The sequence below is a fragment of the Suncus etruscus genome, chromosome 8 (genome assembly GCF_024139225.1).
Source record: "Suncus etruscus isolate mSunEtr1 chromosome 8, mSunEtr1.pri.cur, whole genome shotgun sequence".
Taxonomy (NCBI): domain Eukaryota; kingdom Metazoa; phylum Chordata; class Mammalia; order Eulipotyphla; family Soricidae; genus Suncus; species Suncus etruscus.
The window spans coordinates 6,026,323-6,044,820 of NC_064855.1; the positions used below are offsets into that span (position 1 = coordinate 6,026,323).

Consider the following 18,498-nt stretch of genomic DNA (forward strand, 5'->3'; position numbering starts at 1 on the left):
TGTGTGAGTGTGTGTATGTGTGTGTTGGACACAGCACCAGTGAGCAGTAGGAAAATAAATGCATGTTCAGTTTCATCTGGAGTAGTGCCTGTTACTGCTCCATATTTTATCATATAGAAATCCTTGTGATTTTTCTAATAATATTCTTAAAATAAATCTTACCGATTATAATTAAAGAAAGGATGAAGTCTTAAAAAGTCTTTCTTTTCATTGCTTTTGTATTTGGGGCTATAACCAGCAATGCTCAGGGGTTAATCCTGGCTCTGCACTCAGGATTTACTCCTAGAGGTGCTCAGGGGACCATATGGGATGCTCTGGACCAAACCTGGATGTGTAAGGCAAATGCCCTACCTGCTATGCTAACACTCCTTACAAGTCTATTGAAGAAGTCTATTATGCGCATCTCTATGTGTCACAGCATCCTGTGACTGGATTTCCTGAGAAAAACTATGGAACTGTGGGTCCTGTTTTTCTGATAATAATGATTCTTAAAAACTATTATAATCAGGGACTGGAGTGATAGCATAATGGTAGGGCATTTGCTCTACATGTGACCGACCCAGGATGACCTCGGTTTGATCCTCGGCATCCCCCAAGATTGTTAGGAGTGACTTCTGAGTGCAGAACCAAGAGTAACCCCTGAGCACCATGGGGTGTGGCCAAAAATTATTAGAATCTATTGGATAGACTCATCGTGCAACCAGGCTGAGTCTCAAAAGCAAGTCTGAGTCAGCTGCTAATGTGCAAATAGGATCCTATTTAGATAAGGCATCTGTAGTGAGGTGTTTGGAATGGGAGCTAATCCATAATCTCAGCCCAGTCTTCACCCACTGTAAAGCGCAGCTCTTAAAACAATAGAGAATTGGTTCAGACAACTCAGTTCTATTTTGCTTTCTCTTTTTCTTCTCCTTCCTCTACTTCTCTTTATCTTGGGTTTTTTTTTTCTGTTGTTAACTTTGAAGATTAAGTATGAGAGTGACTATTGATGTCATAACCCTATTTGCTAGTGTAAATCCCAGACCACTTGCTAATTATTTACTCAAATGTTAGATGTCAGCAAAGGGGAAAAAAATCAGATTCTTCAAGTGGAATATTCTCTTGAAAAGGCAACATTAATACCTGCAGTGAAGACAGACTCACTCATGCAGGCATCCTTTCCTTTGGTGAGGGGCAGGAGTAGATTTTCCCCTCTCAAAAACTGAGAGAAATTTTATAACCTGGCATTTAAAAAGTGGTTAACATTATGTGCTCCACCAATCCAAGCATGGGACTTCAGGTTTAATTTCAGGAGAATGCATTACTGTCGCTTCAAAATGCATGCTTGTCAACAGTAGCAATTTCCTTAGTAAAGTGGTATTGAGATGGGCATTAGGTGAAACCATGTGTTTAATGGAGTTTGAAAAGGACTTGTTATTTTAACCAGCTTGGCTGTATTTTATCACGCATTCTTTAGCATGATTTCTGCTAGGGAGAGAGAAAAATGAAGATTTATCATTTTCTAGATACTAAATCCCCACTGGTTGATAAGGTATATATTAGCAACTTAGACTTTTAAAAGAGAGTACTATCGGTGTGTTTTTCCCTGACATTTTATGTATAATGAAAGCACATGTTGCTGACTTCTTTCTTTGTAAAGTAAGCATCAAGCTAAAATTCATTTATTTGTACTGACATGTCAGTAGTTTTTTTCCTCTATATATTTAGTTCTGATTATGAAATTGTCTCCTGTCCCTACCACACTGCTGTATCTTGAAACCTATAAAGGCATTTTAGTCGGTTCCCCATTCTTGAAAGCCCAGTTTAGTGCTGGCTTCATGTGTTCATACTGAATGATTTCTAATGATTGCTCCTCTATTGTCATCTTTACTGGAATTATTTTGGTAGTTTCTACTCGGTGAATTTTCTAAGAGTTTTGCACAGTGAATAGAATCACACTATATTAGCATTCATATGTTTCAGGTAAGATTCTGGCACTTGGGGCCCGGAGAGATAACACAGCAGTGTTTGCCTTGCAAGCAGCCAATCCAGGACCAAAGGTGGTTGGTTCGAATCCCGGTGTCCCATATGGTCCCCCGTGCCTGCCAGGAGCTATTACTGAGCAGACAGCCAGGAGTAACCCCTGAGCACCACCGGGTGTGGCCCAAAAACCAAAAAAAAAAAAAAAAAAAAAAAGATTCTGGCATTTGAAATATGAAAGTCTTGAGTCTATCCAGCAGTCTATTGTTTGTTGATGGTTTTTAATGGTGAGTCAGCAGACCTTTGTGGGATACAAATAGTTGGACATGGCTACCATTTTCAAATAGACTAGGAAAATGAAATAGTGGAATTCAGTAGTCATTTTCCAAAATAGCTGTGTGCAGGCATGCATGTATGATATAAAACTATATAATCTATATAATTCAAAGTACAGATGTATCATCAAAATTACTTAAGGAGTAGCAACTTCTATATTTTTGAATGTTTCATAGGTATTCTGCTCCTTGAATTTCCCATTTTTGTGTATATATACATACATATATATATATATATATAAATATATATATATACACACAGAAAGTTAATGACAGTTTCCATTTGGGAATATGGTTCAGTGGTAAACTACAGACTTTCTATTTGTGAAGCCTTGGGTCCATTCCCAGAATCAAAGGGGAGCATATTTTAAAAGTCTGTTCTGATCTTTTATTGCAATAATGTGTTACTTTTGCATAGAATCTTCTCTACACAATAGACATGTATAATATGTTGTCCCTTACTCTGACCTCCATTTAAATGTAATTAGTTCAGGTGTATATAACCAAGACTAACTCCATGAAATAATTTTAAATATTTTGATTTAAAAACAATGATCTCGAAAACATTAATAAAGGTACCAGCTCATTAGTTTTGGTTATTGATTTTTGTTTTATATCAGAATTTGCTTTTCAAATAAGAACAAAGAGTTTTACATTTACCCCTCCATTTACTCAAGGAATATTTTTAGAAGATGGAGTATATCCAGAGAAACATGACATATATTTCAGTTGATTTCAAACTTGTCCTTAAAGTACAGTTAAAGGATCTACTGAAATTCTGCAAAAGACCTTGATTTCAGATGTTAAAGGATGGTTTCATGCCAGAGAAGTCAGATGTATCCTTCGCAGAAGAAAAATAAAGTCAAATTTATTGGAAGTTATTGTGTGTAGGAGTTCAATTTCTTAAAATAAGAAACAAGAAATTCTATTATAGCTAAGGTATTGTTCACCCTATAATCTCTAAAAATGCCTTGAGTGGCTTTAGATCTTGTTGGAGAAAATAATTCCAGTATATTTAGGTTCATAATGTAGTCTCCAAGCCTACGAATGTTCTTCCCTTAGAAACACTTTCTGATAAGTTTGAGTTGCAAAAAAAGCATCTACTGACTTCCTAAGCACTCTAGAGAAGCAGAATATGTATTTCTTGACTTCAAATATATTAACTTAATATCAGTTCATATGATTTCTCTACACTATTTTCTCTGCACCTGAATATCTGACTATAGAACCTATTTATCTTTCTTGTTTTATTCCTGCATTGCAATCAATCGTCTCTTTACCGCTAGCACCGGTAAAGAAGAATAGACAGAATGGATGGGAGGATTGCGTGAAGCTTTAGAAATCTCTCCATTCAGAAATTTTCAAGGCTAATTTGAAGAGTGAAACGCTGCAACAGTGAAACACTCTGTGACAGCTTCAAATATAAAAGAAGTGGTCTTGTTGAAATGAGTGCAATGGTATCCCACTGCACTTCCAAGCATCATCATCATTTTTGCTTTGGGGAGGCCACCTAACTGTGCTTAGGGCTTACTCCTGGCTCTGCTCCTGGTGATACTGAGGTCCATATGAGGTACAAGGCTAAAACCCAGGATGGCCATGTGCAGGGCAAGCGGTCTTCTCACTGTACTATTACTCTTCCCTGCCACCCCATCATTCAAAAAAATCTGCTTTATCATCTGCATCTTACAACCAGGGTGCTTTGAATCAAAAACAAAAATAAGGGACCAGAGCAATAGCATAGAGGTAGGGTGTTTGCTTTGCACACTACTGACCCGGGACAGACCTGGGTTTGGTCCCCAGCATCCCATATGGTCTCCTAAGCCTGCCAGGAGAGATTTCTGAGCACAGAGCCAGGAGTAACCCCTGAGCATCACTGGATGAGGCCCAAAACTGAAAACAAAATAATTTAAAATAAAAAAGTAAAAAAAATTTATTTTAAGACACTTAGGAAAATGTTTCACTTTCTTATACATAGCAAAATAAAAAAAAAAATGTTGAGGTTGATTGTAGTGGGTATGGCTGCAGGACAGACAGGGGAGTGGAAGCTGTCAAAACTGGAAATTGGCTTTTGGTTTGTCCAAAACAGACATGTTGAACATGTTCAACAACTGGTTCGTAACTGACCTAACTATTTCTAATACTGTTCCCCAAGAAAACAGCACCTGTGAAAATGGACATCTCTCCAAATATGAGTAGTTGCTAGTGCTGACTTGATAGTTCTGCACAGATGCCCCAGGAACGCTGCACAGTGGCAATGGTTTTGTCCTGAAAGTTCTGCAGAGAGCCATTGGTTAAGCACAGCTCCTTCATTGTCAGAATTGTATCACTCCGGGAAGAATGTTTGGCCTGTCAGGGGTCTGGAACTCCTTGGGAGCCCCCAGCCTGCTCAGGATAAGGGGAAGTGATTTTTGGATAAGGGGGAATTTACAGGGACAAGGAACTGCAAACTTAGCTGAGGCCAGATTTGATGGTTGTAGATGTTTTTAATTTGTACATTGCCCGTGAGTTTATGTCTTAGAATTTGCCCCTATTGAGATGGTGTCTTGTCCTCTAAGCCTCAATCAATGCCTTTTGCGCCCCGGATCCTTCATGGAGTGTTTAAGAGCGTTGGCTTGTTCCCTGTCTGTTGTTTCTTCTTGCCCAAGCTCAGTTACCAGCCGGGCACAGGCTGGCAGCTCTCCCTCGGACAAGAAGCGTGTCTGAGTGCCGGTGGTGCCAATCACTAGCACGTTGTTCTTCAGGTCAACGGAGCACTGATGCCTCCTGAGCATGTCTAGCCCCAGAAGCATGTCCATGGGCTGCTCCACCAGGATGGAGAAGGAGCACTGCAGGAAGTCCCCTTCAATCTGGATCTGGGCCAGATGTACCCTCCCCAAGATCCTCTGAGTGCCCACACCCTTGGCAATGCCAGCCCACCGGGTGTCCACCAACCTCATGATGTTGCAGCGCTCAGCGCAGGCCTGGTTCATGATGGTCATCTGGGCACCTGAGTCCACGAAGGCCTTGAGGGCATGCCCGTTGACCTTGCAGTTGATGTAGAGCATGGCCACCTGCCCAAAGCTCTCAGGTGCCTCTTCCATGGCCATAGTCATGTTCTCCTCGATGTTCTGCTGCCGGATCTCCTCTTCTATCCGGGCCTGGGCCTCCAGGTCGAAGGGGTCTGCTGAATAGAGACGCTGTCTCTCTTGCTCTCTCCAGGCCCTCTCTTGCTGCTGGTCCCTCAACACTCTAGTAAAGGCCTCTAGATTCCCACTGAGCAGAGCATCGGCCAAAGTGGGGTTGCGCTCCTTCAGGAGGGACAGGTCATGAGGACTGGACAGCAGCAGGCTCCGGATTAGGGCAGGGTTGTCCATACCCTGTGCCAACCCCATCTTTTCTCCAGAACCCAGGGAGAAGGCACTGGGAACCGATTGTTGGCGCTGGTGCTGGGATGGGCGCTGGGGTGGCTGCTGTCTGGCACTAGATGTGCTGGGCACTGCCACCCCACCCAGGTCCAGGCGGGATAGACTGGCCACGCGTCCCGAAGGCCGTGGACTTGGACTCTCCTTCTGTAGCAGCACCAGGACGTCTCCATCCTTGATGCCACAGGAGCCCAAGCTTCCATGCTCATCCTTCAGGGGCCTCTCCTGGAAGAAGAGCTGTGTCTCTGCTGCAGGAATGCCCGACTCCAGCTCACAGAGCAGCCTCAGGTCATGCAGTTGGAAATCTGAGCTGAGCTGGAGGGAGAAAGTGACCTCAGAAAGGTCCCTAAGCACACAGTATACAGTGACCTGCATGGCAGGGGTCCCCGATGGCTTGGGTGGGCAGCTGGCATTAGGTGTTTCGGTGACTGGCTGGTATCTCCGCTGCTCCTCGTCAGTTGGGCTCTGTGCTTTGTTCATTCACTTGAGGCACAAGTTCAGCTCCTTGCCTGCCTGGGAGCAGCCTACCAGCCTGGTTTTCTGCAGCTGGAACCCCTGGAATCCCCAGCAGCCGGTTGCATTCAGATGTTGGCTCATATGGGTGCCCCTTCAGCTCTCACAATGCCTGTTCCCATAGTAACACAGTGGCTCTGCTGATGAGTTTCCTGAGCTAATGGCCCCCCGACACCTGAGGAAGCCACACTGAGAACATAGATGCTCTGTTTTCCCCCCACAGCCTGAGTTCAAGATGGTATGGTTGTTTTTGTGGGGTTTTGTTTTTGCGTCACACCCAGTGGCACTCAGGAGTTACTCCCGGCTCTGTACTCAGAAATCACCCCTGGCAGGCTCAGGGGACCATATGGGATGATGGGATTCGAACCACTGTCCATCTGAGTCAGCTGCATGCAAGGCAAATGCCCTACCACTGTGTTATCTCTCCAGCCCCTGTTGTTGTTGTTGTTGTTGTTGTTGTTGTTTTGTTGGAGGGGCATATCTAGCAGCTCTCAGAGTTTACTCCTAGCTCTGCACTCAGGAATCACTCTGGCAGGCACAGCTCACTGGCCCACATCTCTTTCCTCTGTGGGATTATCAGGCTTTTCCTTGGATTGTCCATTGGTGGAGGCTCAGTGCGTGTCCGGGGATGTCTCCCCTCTTGCGTGAGATTGATGGGGAATGAGAATATCCTAATCCTGTAGGAAAGTGCTTTCCCATGTTCTATGCCTGACGGACAAAGTGGGTGTTGAAACAGCAGTGTTGGTTCATGGTCCACCCAAACAGAAAGATTCGCAGGTACCAAAGCAAGATGATGTCATGGCAGGCCAAGTTCCTTCCAGAGAGAAGTGAATGGCTCATTCTAAGAGGATCTCAGCCACATACCAGATAAGCATCTCTCTGCTATACTACCTCTTAAACCCTAGTCTTTGTGCCTAATTTTTTTCTTCCACACTCCGTACAGGCTCCATCACTGTTTTGTTCACCTGTTTTGTTTCTTTCCTTCCTCAAATTTCTGTATCAAATTGAGGTCTTTTATGATTCCCACATAACCCTTCATATTTTTTGTTCTGTTTCCTTAAAAATTGTTGTGGTTCTTTGATTGGTGTTGGGATACTGTTAAATCTATATATTGCTTTAGGTTAAATAGGCATCTTGTTTATTTGCTCTTGGGCCATACCCAATAGTACTAGCTCGGGCAATTCCTGACTCTGATCCTTGAGAGTGCTGCAGAGGATCTCTAGCCATCTTTCTAGCGCTAAGGCTGAACTATATTCCTTCTCTCCATCATATACCATTTTGTTTTGTTTATTTTTTTAACCCATGTACTTTGAACCATTGCCCTGTCTTTAGTGATAACATTTTCCTGAAGAAATTGCATTATTTCAGACGGGTTTTATTATTTGTAAAGAAAGTTGCTGACCTTTTGCCTCAACACTGTTTTTTATCTTCCTGATAAGTTTACTGAGGTCAGTAACACTTTCTCCTGGGGCTGTGACCAAACATATTTCCCTATTCTGCAGTACAAGAAACCCTGAAGCTTTGATGCAGTGTCTGTCCCCACCCAACCCCACCCAGATAAGGACAGTTTGTTCTTAAAACTTTAATAAGCAAGGGAGATAATGCTTGGGGTTTTGATGTTATTGTTGTTGGTTATTTTTAACATATGGGGCTATTATTATTGTAGATTTCTAAGGAAAAATCAGGAATTTGGGTTCACATGTAAAGAATATTATATCTATCATATCACCATGAATGTGTCCTTGCTATTCAACATAATGCATATTTATGTTCTTTTTTATTATATTGCTGCAACTTTTATTCTGGGTGACATTTTGCATCTGTGTGCCTTCATATTTTCTTTCCTTCCTTTTGCTTTCCTTCCTTCCTATCCTCATCTCTTTTTTCTTTCCTTTTCCTTTTTTCCTTACCTTCCTTGCCTTTCTCCTTTATTCCTTTCCTTCCTTCCTGTCCTCCCTCCTACCTTTTTGCTTCCCTCCTTCCCTCCCTTGTTCCCATCTTACATCCCTCCTTACCCCTTCCTTTCTTCCCTCCCTTCCCTTCCTTCCTTTCTTCTTTCCCTTCCTTTATTCCTTCCCTCTCTCCTTTCTTTCTTCTTTCCTTCCTCATTTCTTCCCTCCTTCCCTTCTTTCCTTCCTCTTTCCTTCTTTGCCTCCTTCCCTCTGTCCTTCCTTCCTTTCTTCCTCCTCTGATTTTCCCCATACTGGAATACATGATGGAAAGCAGTAGGCTGTTATCATTGCTCATATCACAGGATCACATCATCACTGGCAGGGATTTTGGTTCCTCTAATCCATTCCCACAGGCCCATTCCTTGATCCTTTGTCACAAACTCCCTGAAATCTAAAGGGATCAACAGTGTCTCAGGCTGCTTAGGGTTTTGTTAGGTTTCCTACTCATTTGTACTCCCCACTCTTCCTAATTCCAATACACTATATATCACTCTCTTTTTTTAACATGTTAATGAGAAATTCCTTCTGTCTACGAAATGAAGTCAAGGATCATTAGAGGCATATACAAATATTCCTATGTATAACATATTCTTGCACCATGAACCCCTAAAGAGAATTATGTGAGTTATCTGGTTGTGCTATCTGAAGGTTAATGCAACTTTTCTGGATAGCTTTTTAAAGGAAATTACATTCGCTTTTCTTCTTTGGTGAGCACAATAAGGAACATAATTGAATATTTTTTGAAAAGTGAGACTCCTGCAAGATCTCAGGGCTATCACTCAGAAAATCAATTCTCATTGTATAGCCTAAACACCCAGAAAATAAAAAAGATGACACAGATTTCATACTAGCTAAGTAAATAACCCCAAAGAAGATTTTGGGGGGAAAATACACAATTATACCCTTTATAATCTACCTCTTTTTTTTTTTTAAATCAACCTTAATGCAGCTAAAGTTTCAGATAATAGCTGGTCCCACATAGATCAGTTGATGTTTAAAGTATCATCTTTTGCTTTACTGGACAAAATAAATGGAAATTTTTTTCTAGGGGGAAAGAGTTTTGTGGGAGGAATGGCTTTATAAATGCCATTCTTTAGAATATACAAAAATTAGATCATGTTAAGCAATATATTCACTGACTATCTTTTTATTCCTTCCTTAAAACATGCATGGTACTACTTCAAAGTGAAGTGTAATCTAGACTTATGAAGTGAAATTATGACGATATTTTCAAAGCACTTTATAAAAGACAAACATTTTATTGTTATGGGGAGCTGTTCCAAACCTGAGTAGGGTGGTCCAAGAGCCCCATGTGGGGTACAGGGGTGACTGAAGGCCAGTGTGCAGTACCTGGGTTATGTTCAGGGCCTCCCTTTTATATTAGGTATATGTTTTACCACTTGAGTCACATTCCTAGCCCCAAAGGACACACAGTTTTAAAATCTGTATTTTTGTTTGTTTGTTTTTGGGCTACACCCAGTGATGCTCAGGGACTACTCCTGGCTATGTGCTCAGAAATCACTGCTGGCTTGGGGGACCATATGGCCATATGGGGCACCGGGGTATCAAACCACAGTCTATCCTAGTTTAGTACATACAAGGCAGATGCCCTACAACTGTTGCCACTGCTTCGGTTCATGAAATCTGTATTCTTAAGATTAAATGTTTTCTTACCATTCTCCCATTTGTTTTACAAGAATACTATAAATTGTATGAGAATGGTACTGAACAAACAAACAAGTATGCTGAAGATAGTTCATTATTTGCTAGATATCTTTAAAAATTATCTGGCAAATGTCCCAAATTCTATTAGTATTAGTTTTTTGTTATAAAAAATTTTACTACTGATTATATGAAGCTTTGATATAAACCCTCTTAGGTAAATATATAGTCAAATAGCTAATTAAAGAAACTAATGAGACTTGAAAATTTTGACAGTCATTGAGAGTTCAGTTAGTGTTTATTTATTCAGAAACTGATAAAAAAAATATGGATCAGAGACACATACATACAATGATCAAGTTACTCAAGACATTTTTCCATTATTTTAAAAATGCAAGCTAAAGAACATGTCATGTTTACTTGTTTTAAAGCATATTTTAAATTTATGGCCTTAATTTTAGATTGTTTTATTGTTTTATGAAAAGATTAGTTTTAAGTTACATATTGCATATTGAACATAATAAAATATAAACTTATTTTTATTATTTAAATATACTTTCTAAGTGTAAATATATATGTATTTACTTATTTTTAAGAAAGCTTGCTATGATTTTTGTAGCCCCTTAGATGACTTTTGTTTGTTTGTTTGGGGGCAGCACCCAGTGGGAGTCAGGAGTTACTCCTGACTCTGCACTCAGAAGTCACTCCTGGCAGGTTTGGGGGACCATATGGATGCCCAAGATCGAATTCGGGTCTATCCTAGGTCATTCATGTGAAAGGCAAACTCCCTATAACTGTGCTATTACTCACCTCTGATGTCTTTTTTTTCTTTTTTTTTTTTATTTAAACACCTTGATTACATACATGATTGTGTTTGGGTTTCAGTCATGTAAAGAACACCCCCCATCACCAGTGCAACATTCCCATCACCAATGTCCCAAGTTTTCCTCCTCCCCACCCAACCCTCGCCTGTACTCTAAACAGGCTCTCCATTTCCCTCATACATTCTCATTATTAGGACAGTTCAAAATGTAGTTATTTCTCTAACTAAACTCATCACTATTTGTTGTGAGCTTCCTGAGGTGAGCTGGAACTTCCAGCTCTTTTCTCTTTTGTGTCTGAAAATTATTATTGCAAGAATGTCTTTCATTTTTCTTAAAACCCATAGATGAGTGAGACCATTCTGCGTTTTTCTCTCTCTCTGACTTATTTCACTCAGCATAATAGATTCCGTGTACATCCATGTATAGGAAAATTTCATGACTTCATCTCTCCTGACAGCTACATAATATTCCATTGTGTATATGTACCACAGTTTCTTTAGCCATTCGTCTGTTGAAGGGCATCTTGGTTGTTTCCATAGTCTTGCTATGGTAAATTGTGCTGCAATGAATATAGGTGTAATGTTTTAATCCCATATAAATCACTCTATTAAATGTGGTTCATGTATTATTATTGAAGGTTTAAAGATTATTGATAAGTTTTTAAATAAATAACAAGAAATTTAGTGCCACAATTGAGAATAGGATAAAATGATTTATAATTCTTGTCAGTTTTCTAGTTTCTTAATGTATCTGAGAAACATTTTCCTATACCAGCTGTATGGAAAATAAGCATGTATTACAAAATAGTAATAATAGTAATAACAATTGGACTTTATAGTTTGAATTTAGCTGTGATTGAAGATAATGATTCAACTCACTTTTGTTACTTACTTTTTTATTGTAACTTGTAAGCAACACATTTAAAAGTAATTTCTGTACCTTACAATGAGACCTATTCCTAAGTGAAAAGAAAATTTAATAATATCAACATAAATATTTTATTGGAGTGTTTATGCTAATTAGTAATTACATTAGGTTATTAAGTATTCTGGAAATGAAAGAAATTACTTGGCTTCTCCTGTAGCATTACAATTCAATCAACATTTTTTGTTCCTTTTTCATACCTTCTTGTCTTGTCCTTCAATGAGAATTGACCGGGATAGACCTCTGAAGTTCTTCTTTAATCTGCAAAAACAAAAAGTCTGCATTAGTGTAAGACATCAACTAAAGGAGGAGGCAAAATGTGTTCAAGTCAATACCTATCCTCAATCTGGATTAGGATTTTAGTTTAGAAATCATAGCTTTCATGAACACTCAGAGGAAGGTGTTAGCTTCAGTTTTTCTTAATGCAAGATACATTGTCCTGTTCAACTTTGAAGTCTCCAAAGTTCTTAACACTGGATCGTGGTCTTATTGTGTAAAGAAAGGTGGCAGGAAAATCCTAGCTCTTCTTGAGTTCTTTCACCCTGTTGCAGAAGGTGCTGGAAACTAACTATTTAGTTCTGATTTGTCTAGATCTTTATGTCTTGTGTTCTGTGACCTTCCCATAGAGGCCTTTCTACTGGGAAATTAATGGAGGACTTCAGCATTATCTGGAAGTCTCTTGCCTCAGTCCCTAGCACATATACATTTGAAAAGTTAAAAATTTCTTTGACATTTGCATTATGTGTTGAGTTTTCTGCCATTTGGGGAGGAAATAGAAAATGTTAGTGTTTTTGCAGTAAACAAGTAGAAGTCTTGAGACAAGGATGCTTACTTCGCAGACACAGAGGGCCCCTATTTGGACAGGGAGAACACATAGCAGGGAGAATGCTATATGGGAAGGTGGCTAGCTTGGGGCCAGAAGATAATGAGGTGCAGGGGATGGTAAAATTTTACCCATGCTGGTTTGGACAGAGCCTCCAAAACCAGATGATCTTCTTCAGCCCCATCTTGGCATGGGCCTTTGTCTGCTCATTTTGCCCTTAGTCAATGTTGGATACCCAAGAGTTTGACAGAGGACTCAGGATGTGCAGTGTGGTATGCAGAGCCTGATCAGTGAGAAGACACTCTCTGTTTTTGTGGGGGCGCAGATCTTCTGCAGAGTGTGAGATTGAAACCCCTGCATAGGCTCCTTGCTAGGTTCTTTCTCTTTTAGAGATATGAAGATCCCATCATCCCATCAGCACTGGATATGTGGTGGCCACACTGGATTTTTCACTTACACTATGTGGGCCAAGGGAGATGGTTCACTGATCATGGAACATGTTTGCATCTGCAGTTACCAAACATCTCTGCAAAGGTTTTCACTGTGAATGTCTGTGAGTGGACATCATGCCTAAATGAATAGCAGGTGCCCCATGCCTACTCTGTGACGGTCCTTAAGTTTACCTAAAGTGACTTGTTTTCCTGTTCACCACATGCCCCCTCTACCACACAAGATTCCAAGGGTTCAGCAGAGTAAAACCACTTGGCTAAATAAACCAGACCAGTACCTTCTACCCTCAAGCATGTCACCCCCAAAATAAGACCTATGCCAGTTCATAAGTCAGAAAAAAAGTAGATCTGATGATCTTTGTCACTCCACAATATATGGATGTTCTTTTTATTTTAAAGGAAAGAGGTACAGGAAAATGAAAAAAATGTAAAAGCCTCGGAAAACAAACTATTTCCATCTCTTCCATACAGAACAAGCAATATTACTGCTGCTGTTTTCTAGAATATGGGATTTTCAGATTGCTGTTTGTGCAGTCTCCCCTGTTCTCAACGGCAGCTGAGTTCATTGATGACCAGGGTAATTAGCACGGCTAAGGTCCATCTGTCTATAGAATTTAATCGTATTCCAACCATGAAAATGAGAGAGAAAGCCTGATATGTACAGCTTTGTTTTATTTTTTAAAGCACACAAAAAGAAAGACATTCAACTTTAATTTTAAAAAATAAAATAAAATTAACAGTTCAGCTACAAAATCCAGACAATGTCCTCTTTGTATTTCATTTAGTATGGTTTTGTCAGGAGTATGGGGTGCCTGCAGGTTCTCCCTATTCAGTGAAGGGCCTCTAACTCCCACCACCAACCCCACATCTCTGCCTCCATTATTTTCCCATTGCATTTTCTAAATACTCTAGTTTCACCCTGCCTGTCAGGATTCGTTTGCCATGTTCTGGTAAAATATGATCAGTGTTGTTTTAATTAACAAGACAGAAAGTCTTTGGAGATCTTCAAAGGAAAAGGCCAGAACTTGCCCTTGTATACCTCAGCTTTATATGGGAAACTAGGAAGATAGAGTCAGTGGGTTCTTTTTTTTAAAAAAAAAAAAAAACTATAAATAGGATGAAAATAATTATCCCTGCAACCTTAATCAAACTGTATTTGTCTCTTCTTACTGTTTTCTCTTGGTTCTGTTCAAAAGCCATTTCCCACATGATGAATTTTGAACAAAACTGTGATTCCATTTTCCTCCCTCCCATTGTGTGTTTTCTTTCTTGGTGTGTAGAGTTGTGGTGGGCTGGCAGTGCCTGCGGCCCGATCATGGGACAACAGTGGTTCCCAGGATAACCCCCAAATGATGGCTTCTGCCACAAGAGTACACAGCCATTAGACTGGCCTCCAGAAAAAGCAACCCTGCTTGTCTGGGCTCTCCCATGAAATTAAGCCCTGCTGGACTGTTTGTTCACAGAAGAGTTTAAAGCCAGCTTAAAGCCTCAGTTCATGAATTTGCAAGTCAGTCTGAAGAAATTAAAAATACAGCCCCCCAAGAAAGATCTTTCTCAGGAGGCATCATTTGTTTTGGTTGGTCAACTCTGTTAGCCTCGTTCTGTCTTCTGTTTGGCCTGCCAGGCAAGGTCCTTTCTTTCTGGCATTGAATTTTTCTATCCATAGTAACTAAGAATCATCCTAATACAAGATACCTCAATTAGAGATAAAGAACAAATGCTATACTTTGAGTCACTTCTTACCCCAAAAGTTTCACATTCTGTTCTTTGAAAGTATTGACTGTCAGCCTTTGTGACCAATGTGTGTGTGTGTGTGTGTGTGTGTGTGTGGGGTGGTGTGTGATGAAATTCAACAAATAAAGGTGTCTTTAAAACTTAGTGCCCTGTCCAGCCTTTGTGACATGTGTGTGTGTGGTGTTTGTATGTGATGAAATTCAACAAATAAAGGTGTCTTTAAAACTTAGTGCCAAATTTTAATCAAGGTACGTTGTTGGGTCCTTGTGCCAAACAATAGTGTCTGTAGCAGTAGATCTGTAAAAACAGTCACGCACACAGGGGCTGTGTGAGCCTTCTACTGGTCAATAAGAAAGACTTGTGGAGCTTGAAATTCAGAAAAAGTAAGGGCTTAAGTTCCTTGACATTATCGTTATTTTTCTGAATGCCCTTGAACAAATCATTGATTTCTCTGAGCCTCATTATCCCTCTTTTGTAAAACGGAGTAGATTGATGATAATCTCTTTTCCACAGGATTTTGGTGTAGACTAAAGGAAGAATTTGAATGTGTATGGTAACACAGGTGTTCTAGTAAAGTAACTTGCTTTTTCCTCTTCAGAGTAAATCAGTAATTAGAACTGGAAAACATTAAGAAGTGAAGACAGAATCTATAAGCTTCTGAAGGAATAGAAAGAGAATTTTAGTCCCTATTGACATGGGACAAGATGTAGTGGTGATTTTAGAACTCGCCCTGCTTCTTTTAAACTTTGTTGACCTAAGCTCCCAACATGAAAAAATAGGACATGATTTCTAAGTCTATTTCCAGACTCAAAAATTATCTTTTAAGCATTAAGTTAGTAAATGACTGAATGGTGCATTATTAGAGAATGTACCCATGTCCCTTTCTAATCATAACTAGCTGGCAAGTATTTTTTATAGATAATTTGTTTTAAGATTAGGGGAGCCTGGCTTCTGAGTTACTCACTGAATTTTTAGTTTTGTTTTTGTTTTGTTTTGTTTTGTTGAGCCACAATCCCAGTGAATGCTCAGGAGTTACTCCTGCTGTGGACTCAGAAATCACTCCAGGATAGGGGGACCATAATGGAATGCCAGGGATCAAACCAGGCCCAGTCCTGATCACCGCAGATCAAGGGCAAATGCCCTACTGTTGCTATCACTCCGGTCCCATCACCGAATTTTTCATCAAATCAGATCATGGTGAAAAGAAAATCCACTATCATAACTAAGCAGAAAAGCATTGTATCAAATTAATATTGCTAATATCGTGAGCAACCCAAACTGCTGAAAGTTGGTTGTATGATCTTTCCCATTAATTATATTTAGAAACTCAGTTATAGACATTTATGTGTTAGTTATGAAACAGTGACTGAGCCTTATTTTATGTGGAACTTGTCTCAAAGATCTTCTAAAAATATATACCCTCAAAGCAAATTCCAGAGCCAAGGATTATCAGAGTGGATGCCTGATATTGGGATGAAGCCTAACAAGAGGCTGACGGTCTTCACAATGGGAGAACTCCTCAGTACAGCATCTAGAAATTCTTGGAAAAAAGTTGGTTAATTGGTAGCATCAGATCTGTGGCCACTAAGCCTATAACTGTGACTAACAAAGAGATGATCTCAGAGCAGGACCATGCCTGGGATGATGCTCCTCCTCAAACAATCAAAACAGACTTCCTCCCCCTTTCAGCCTGATTTAATGTAAGACTGTGAAGTCTTATATAACACAATAAGAATGAAGCATTTTACAAAGTCAATGACATCTCTACCTACTCCCTTTTTAAAAAGTTGTTTTATTCAATAAAATAAATTTTATTTATTTACACAGCAGTACTCAGGGCTTACTCCTGGCTGTGATTCTGGGATCACTCCTGAGGTTGCTCAGGGGATTTTATGTGGTGCCAGGGATTGAAGCCAGATTGGCTACATGTGAAACAAATGGTTTACTCTCTGCACCATCACTCTGGCACTCTGCTCTTTTTTTAATCCTCCTCTGGTTGGATGTTGCAGTGTAAGAACCTGACTTTGGACATCTATAGAAAATTATTCCATTGATGCTGTTGGACTCGAGTTTCTTTGGGGGACACACAGATTAAGAGAAAATAAGAAGGAGAGTCCAGAGAAATGATCTCTTGGCAATGCACAGCAGAACACCAAATCCAGGATCACTTTCAGGAACTGAGACCAACATCCCATTCGGTGGCTGAAGATCAGAAGAAAATGGTAGCTACCACATAGACTTGGAAGCCAAAGCAGAAATGGCAGTGCCAGTGGGGGACACCAGCTGCTCAGCCTCCCTCAATACTGACATGCAGGGCTTGTGGCCTAAGCATAGGCATGTGGGGGTGCATGTGATCCAGCCATCAGCAGTGGGCAGGTCCAGGGCAGAAAGAGGCTATAGAAGCAGATGTATGAATGCACAGCTTCAGAGTCTGCAGTCCTAGAGACACTTTTTCACCAAGCTGTGATATGTGTTGACTGAGTCTTCATGGTGGCCCTGTCTCCTCTCCCTGAGTCATATCTGGGTCCTGCAAAGGCTGGCAGTTCCCAGTTGGAGTGAGCTTGAGGCAGCTTGGTTTCCCTGTTTCTAAAGTCCCTGCCCAGCCCTCCTCTCAAGCACAAGAAGATGAGTTTTATGCATCACTCCAACTTCCTTCTTCCAGGGAGGGTACCCTCATTTTTTATGGGTGACTATGGAAGAATAGATCTAGAAGGTACTGACAGTGACAAGGTGGCAGTCCTTTGTGCTGGGCTGACTTCCCAACCAAGTCCTACTGACTTGTGTCCATGCTGCCCCTCCTAATCAAGTCTTCTTCGTCCTCATCCTCTGGCCAAGCTGAAGATACAACAGCTGAGCCAGATGGGATTACTGGTTACTATGCTCAGGTTTTTCTCCTATCACTTCTTTTACTCTCAAACCTTGATGTGTTTTTATTAAATATAATTTTTATTTTAATTATAGTGGCTTATATATCGTTCACAGTAATATTCCAGGTACATATTTACATTGAATCAGGGGAATTCCCACCACCGAATTGTCCTCCCACAACCGCTCCCAGCCTGCCTCCCATATCCTCCACTCTCCCCACCACCCAGGGGCTGCTAGAATGCGTGGTCCCTTCTGTGTCTAGTTTATTACTTAGTGGTCTTATAACTGTTTGGTCTTGGTGTCTCCATTACTGTCCTCTCTAATTGAGAGGTGGGACTAGAAAGTTCAAGTTATGTGGTTTTGTTTGAGGAAGAGAAAGGTAATATAATGGGGTAAAAATTGACTACGCCGACTATGAGCAGAGTCATTCTAGAGGCTCTCATCCTTGGTTTGAGGGACGAAGGGGAAAAGAAGAAGGTGAAACACCACAACAGTTCAAAAAGAGGAATCAATTAAGATATCCAGTGAGCACTGCAGCAATAAAAGTATGCACCACATAGTTGCCATGGTCTTGAGATAGGAAATACGACAAGGCGTAAAGAGGAAGAAGAGAAAAGAAGAAAGAAAAAGTAAATATATAATTAAAAAAATGGACAACTACTTCAATATCTACCCCAAAACAAAGAAATCGACAAAAACTAGATAAAAATAATAAAAAAATAGAAAAATTTAAATACAAATAAAAAAGAAGGATTATTTAGTATTTTTTGTCTCTCCCCCCACCCTGCATAGGCACAGTAAATCTTGGGTCATCCGAAACGGGAATCCCCTTGGCCTAAGAGATACAGGGTTTCTCTACCCTTGGAATATATTGTCATGAGATTATCTGTAGACTCCTTTCACGTTCATTTACTCTCCCCTTGGTGTTCTCGTGCCGTATGGGAGACTTCTGCTCCGATCTGGATGTTAAAAACAGACCTCTAAATCTAGAGGTCTCAGTCTGTGCACAGGTCAAGGAGTGGAACTTACGATGAAGACTTTCTTTGTGATCTTAGAA

General features: G+C 40.4%; 2 protein-coding genes across 3 annotated transcripts in view; one reads left to right on the forward strand and one right to left on the reverse strand.

The window, feature by feature from the left end:
* PDGFD (platelet derived growth factor D) overlaps positions 1-18,498 on the forward strand; it is a 165,638-nt gene that overhangs the window by 76,762 nt on the left and 70,378 nt on the right. The window lies entirely within an intron of this gene.
* Positions 4,853-6,067, reverse strand: DDI1 (DNA damage inducible 1 homolog 1). The gene has a single exon (XM_049778570.1). It carries the CDS (start codon positions 6,065-6,067, stop codon positions 4,853-4,855), a length of 1,215 nt encoding a protein of 404 aa, XP_049634527.1.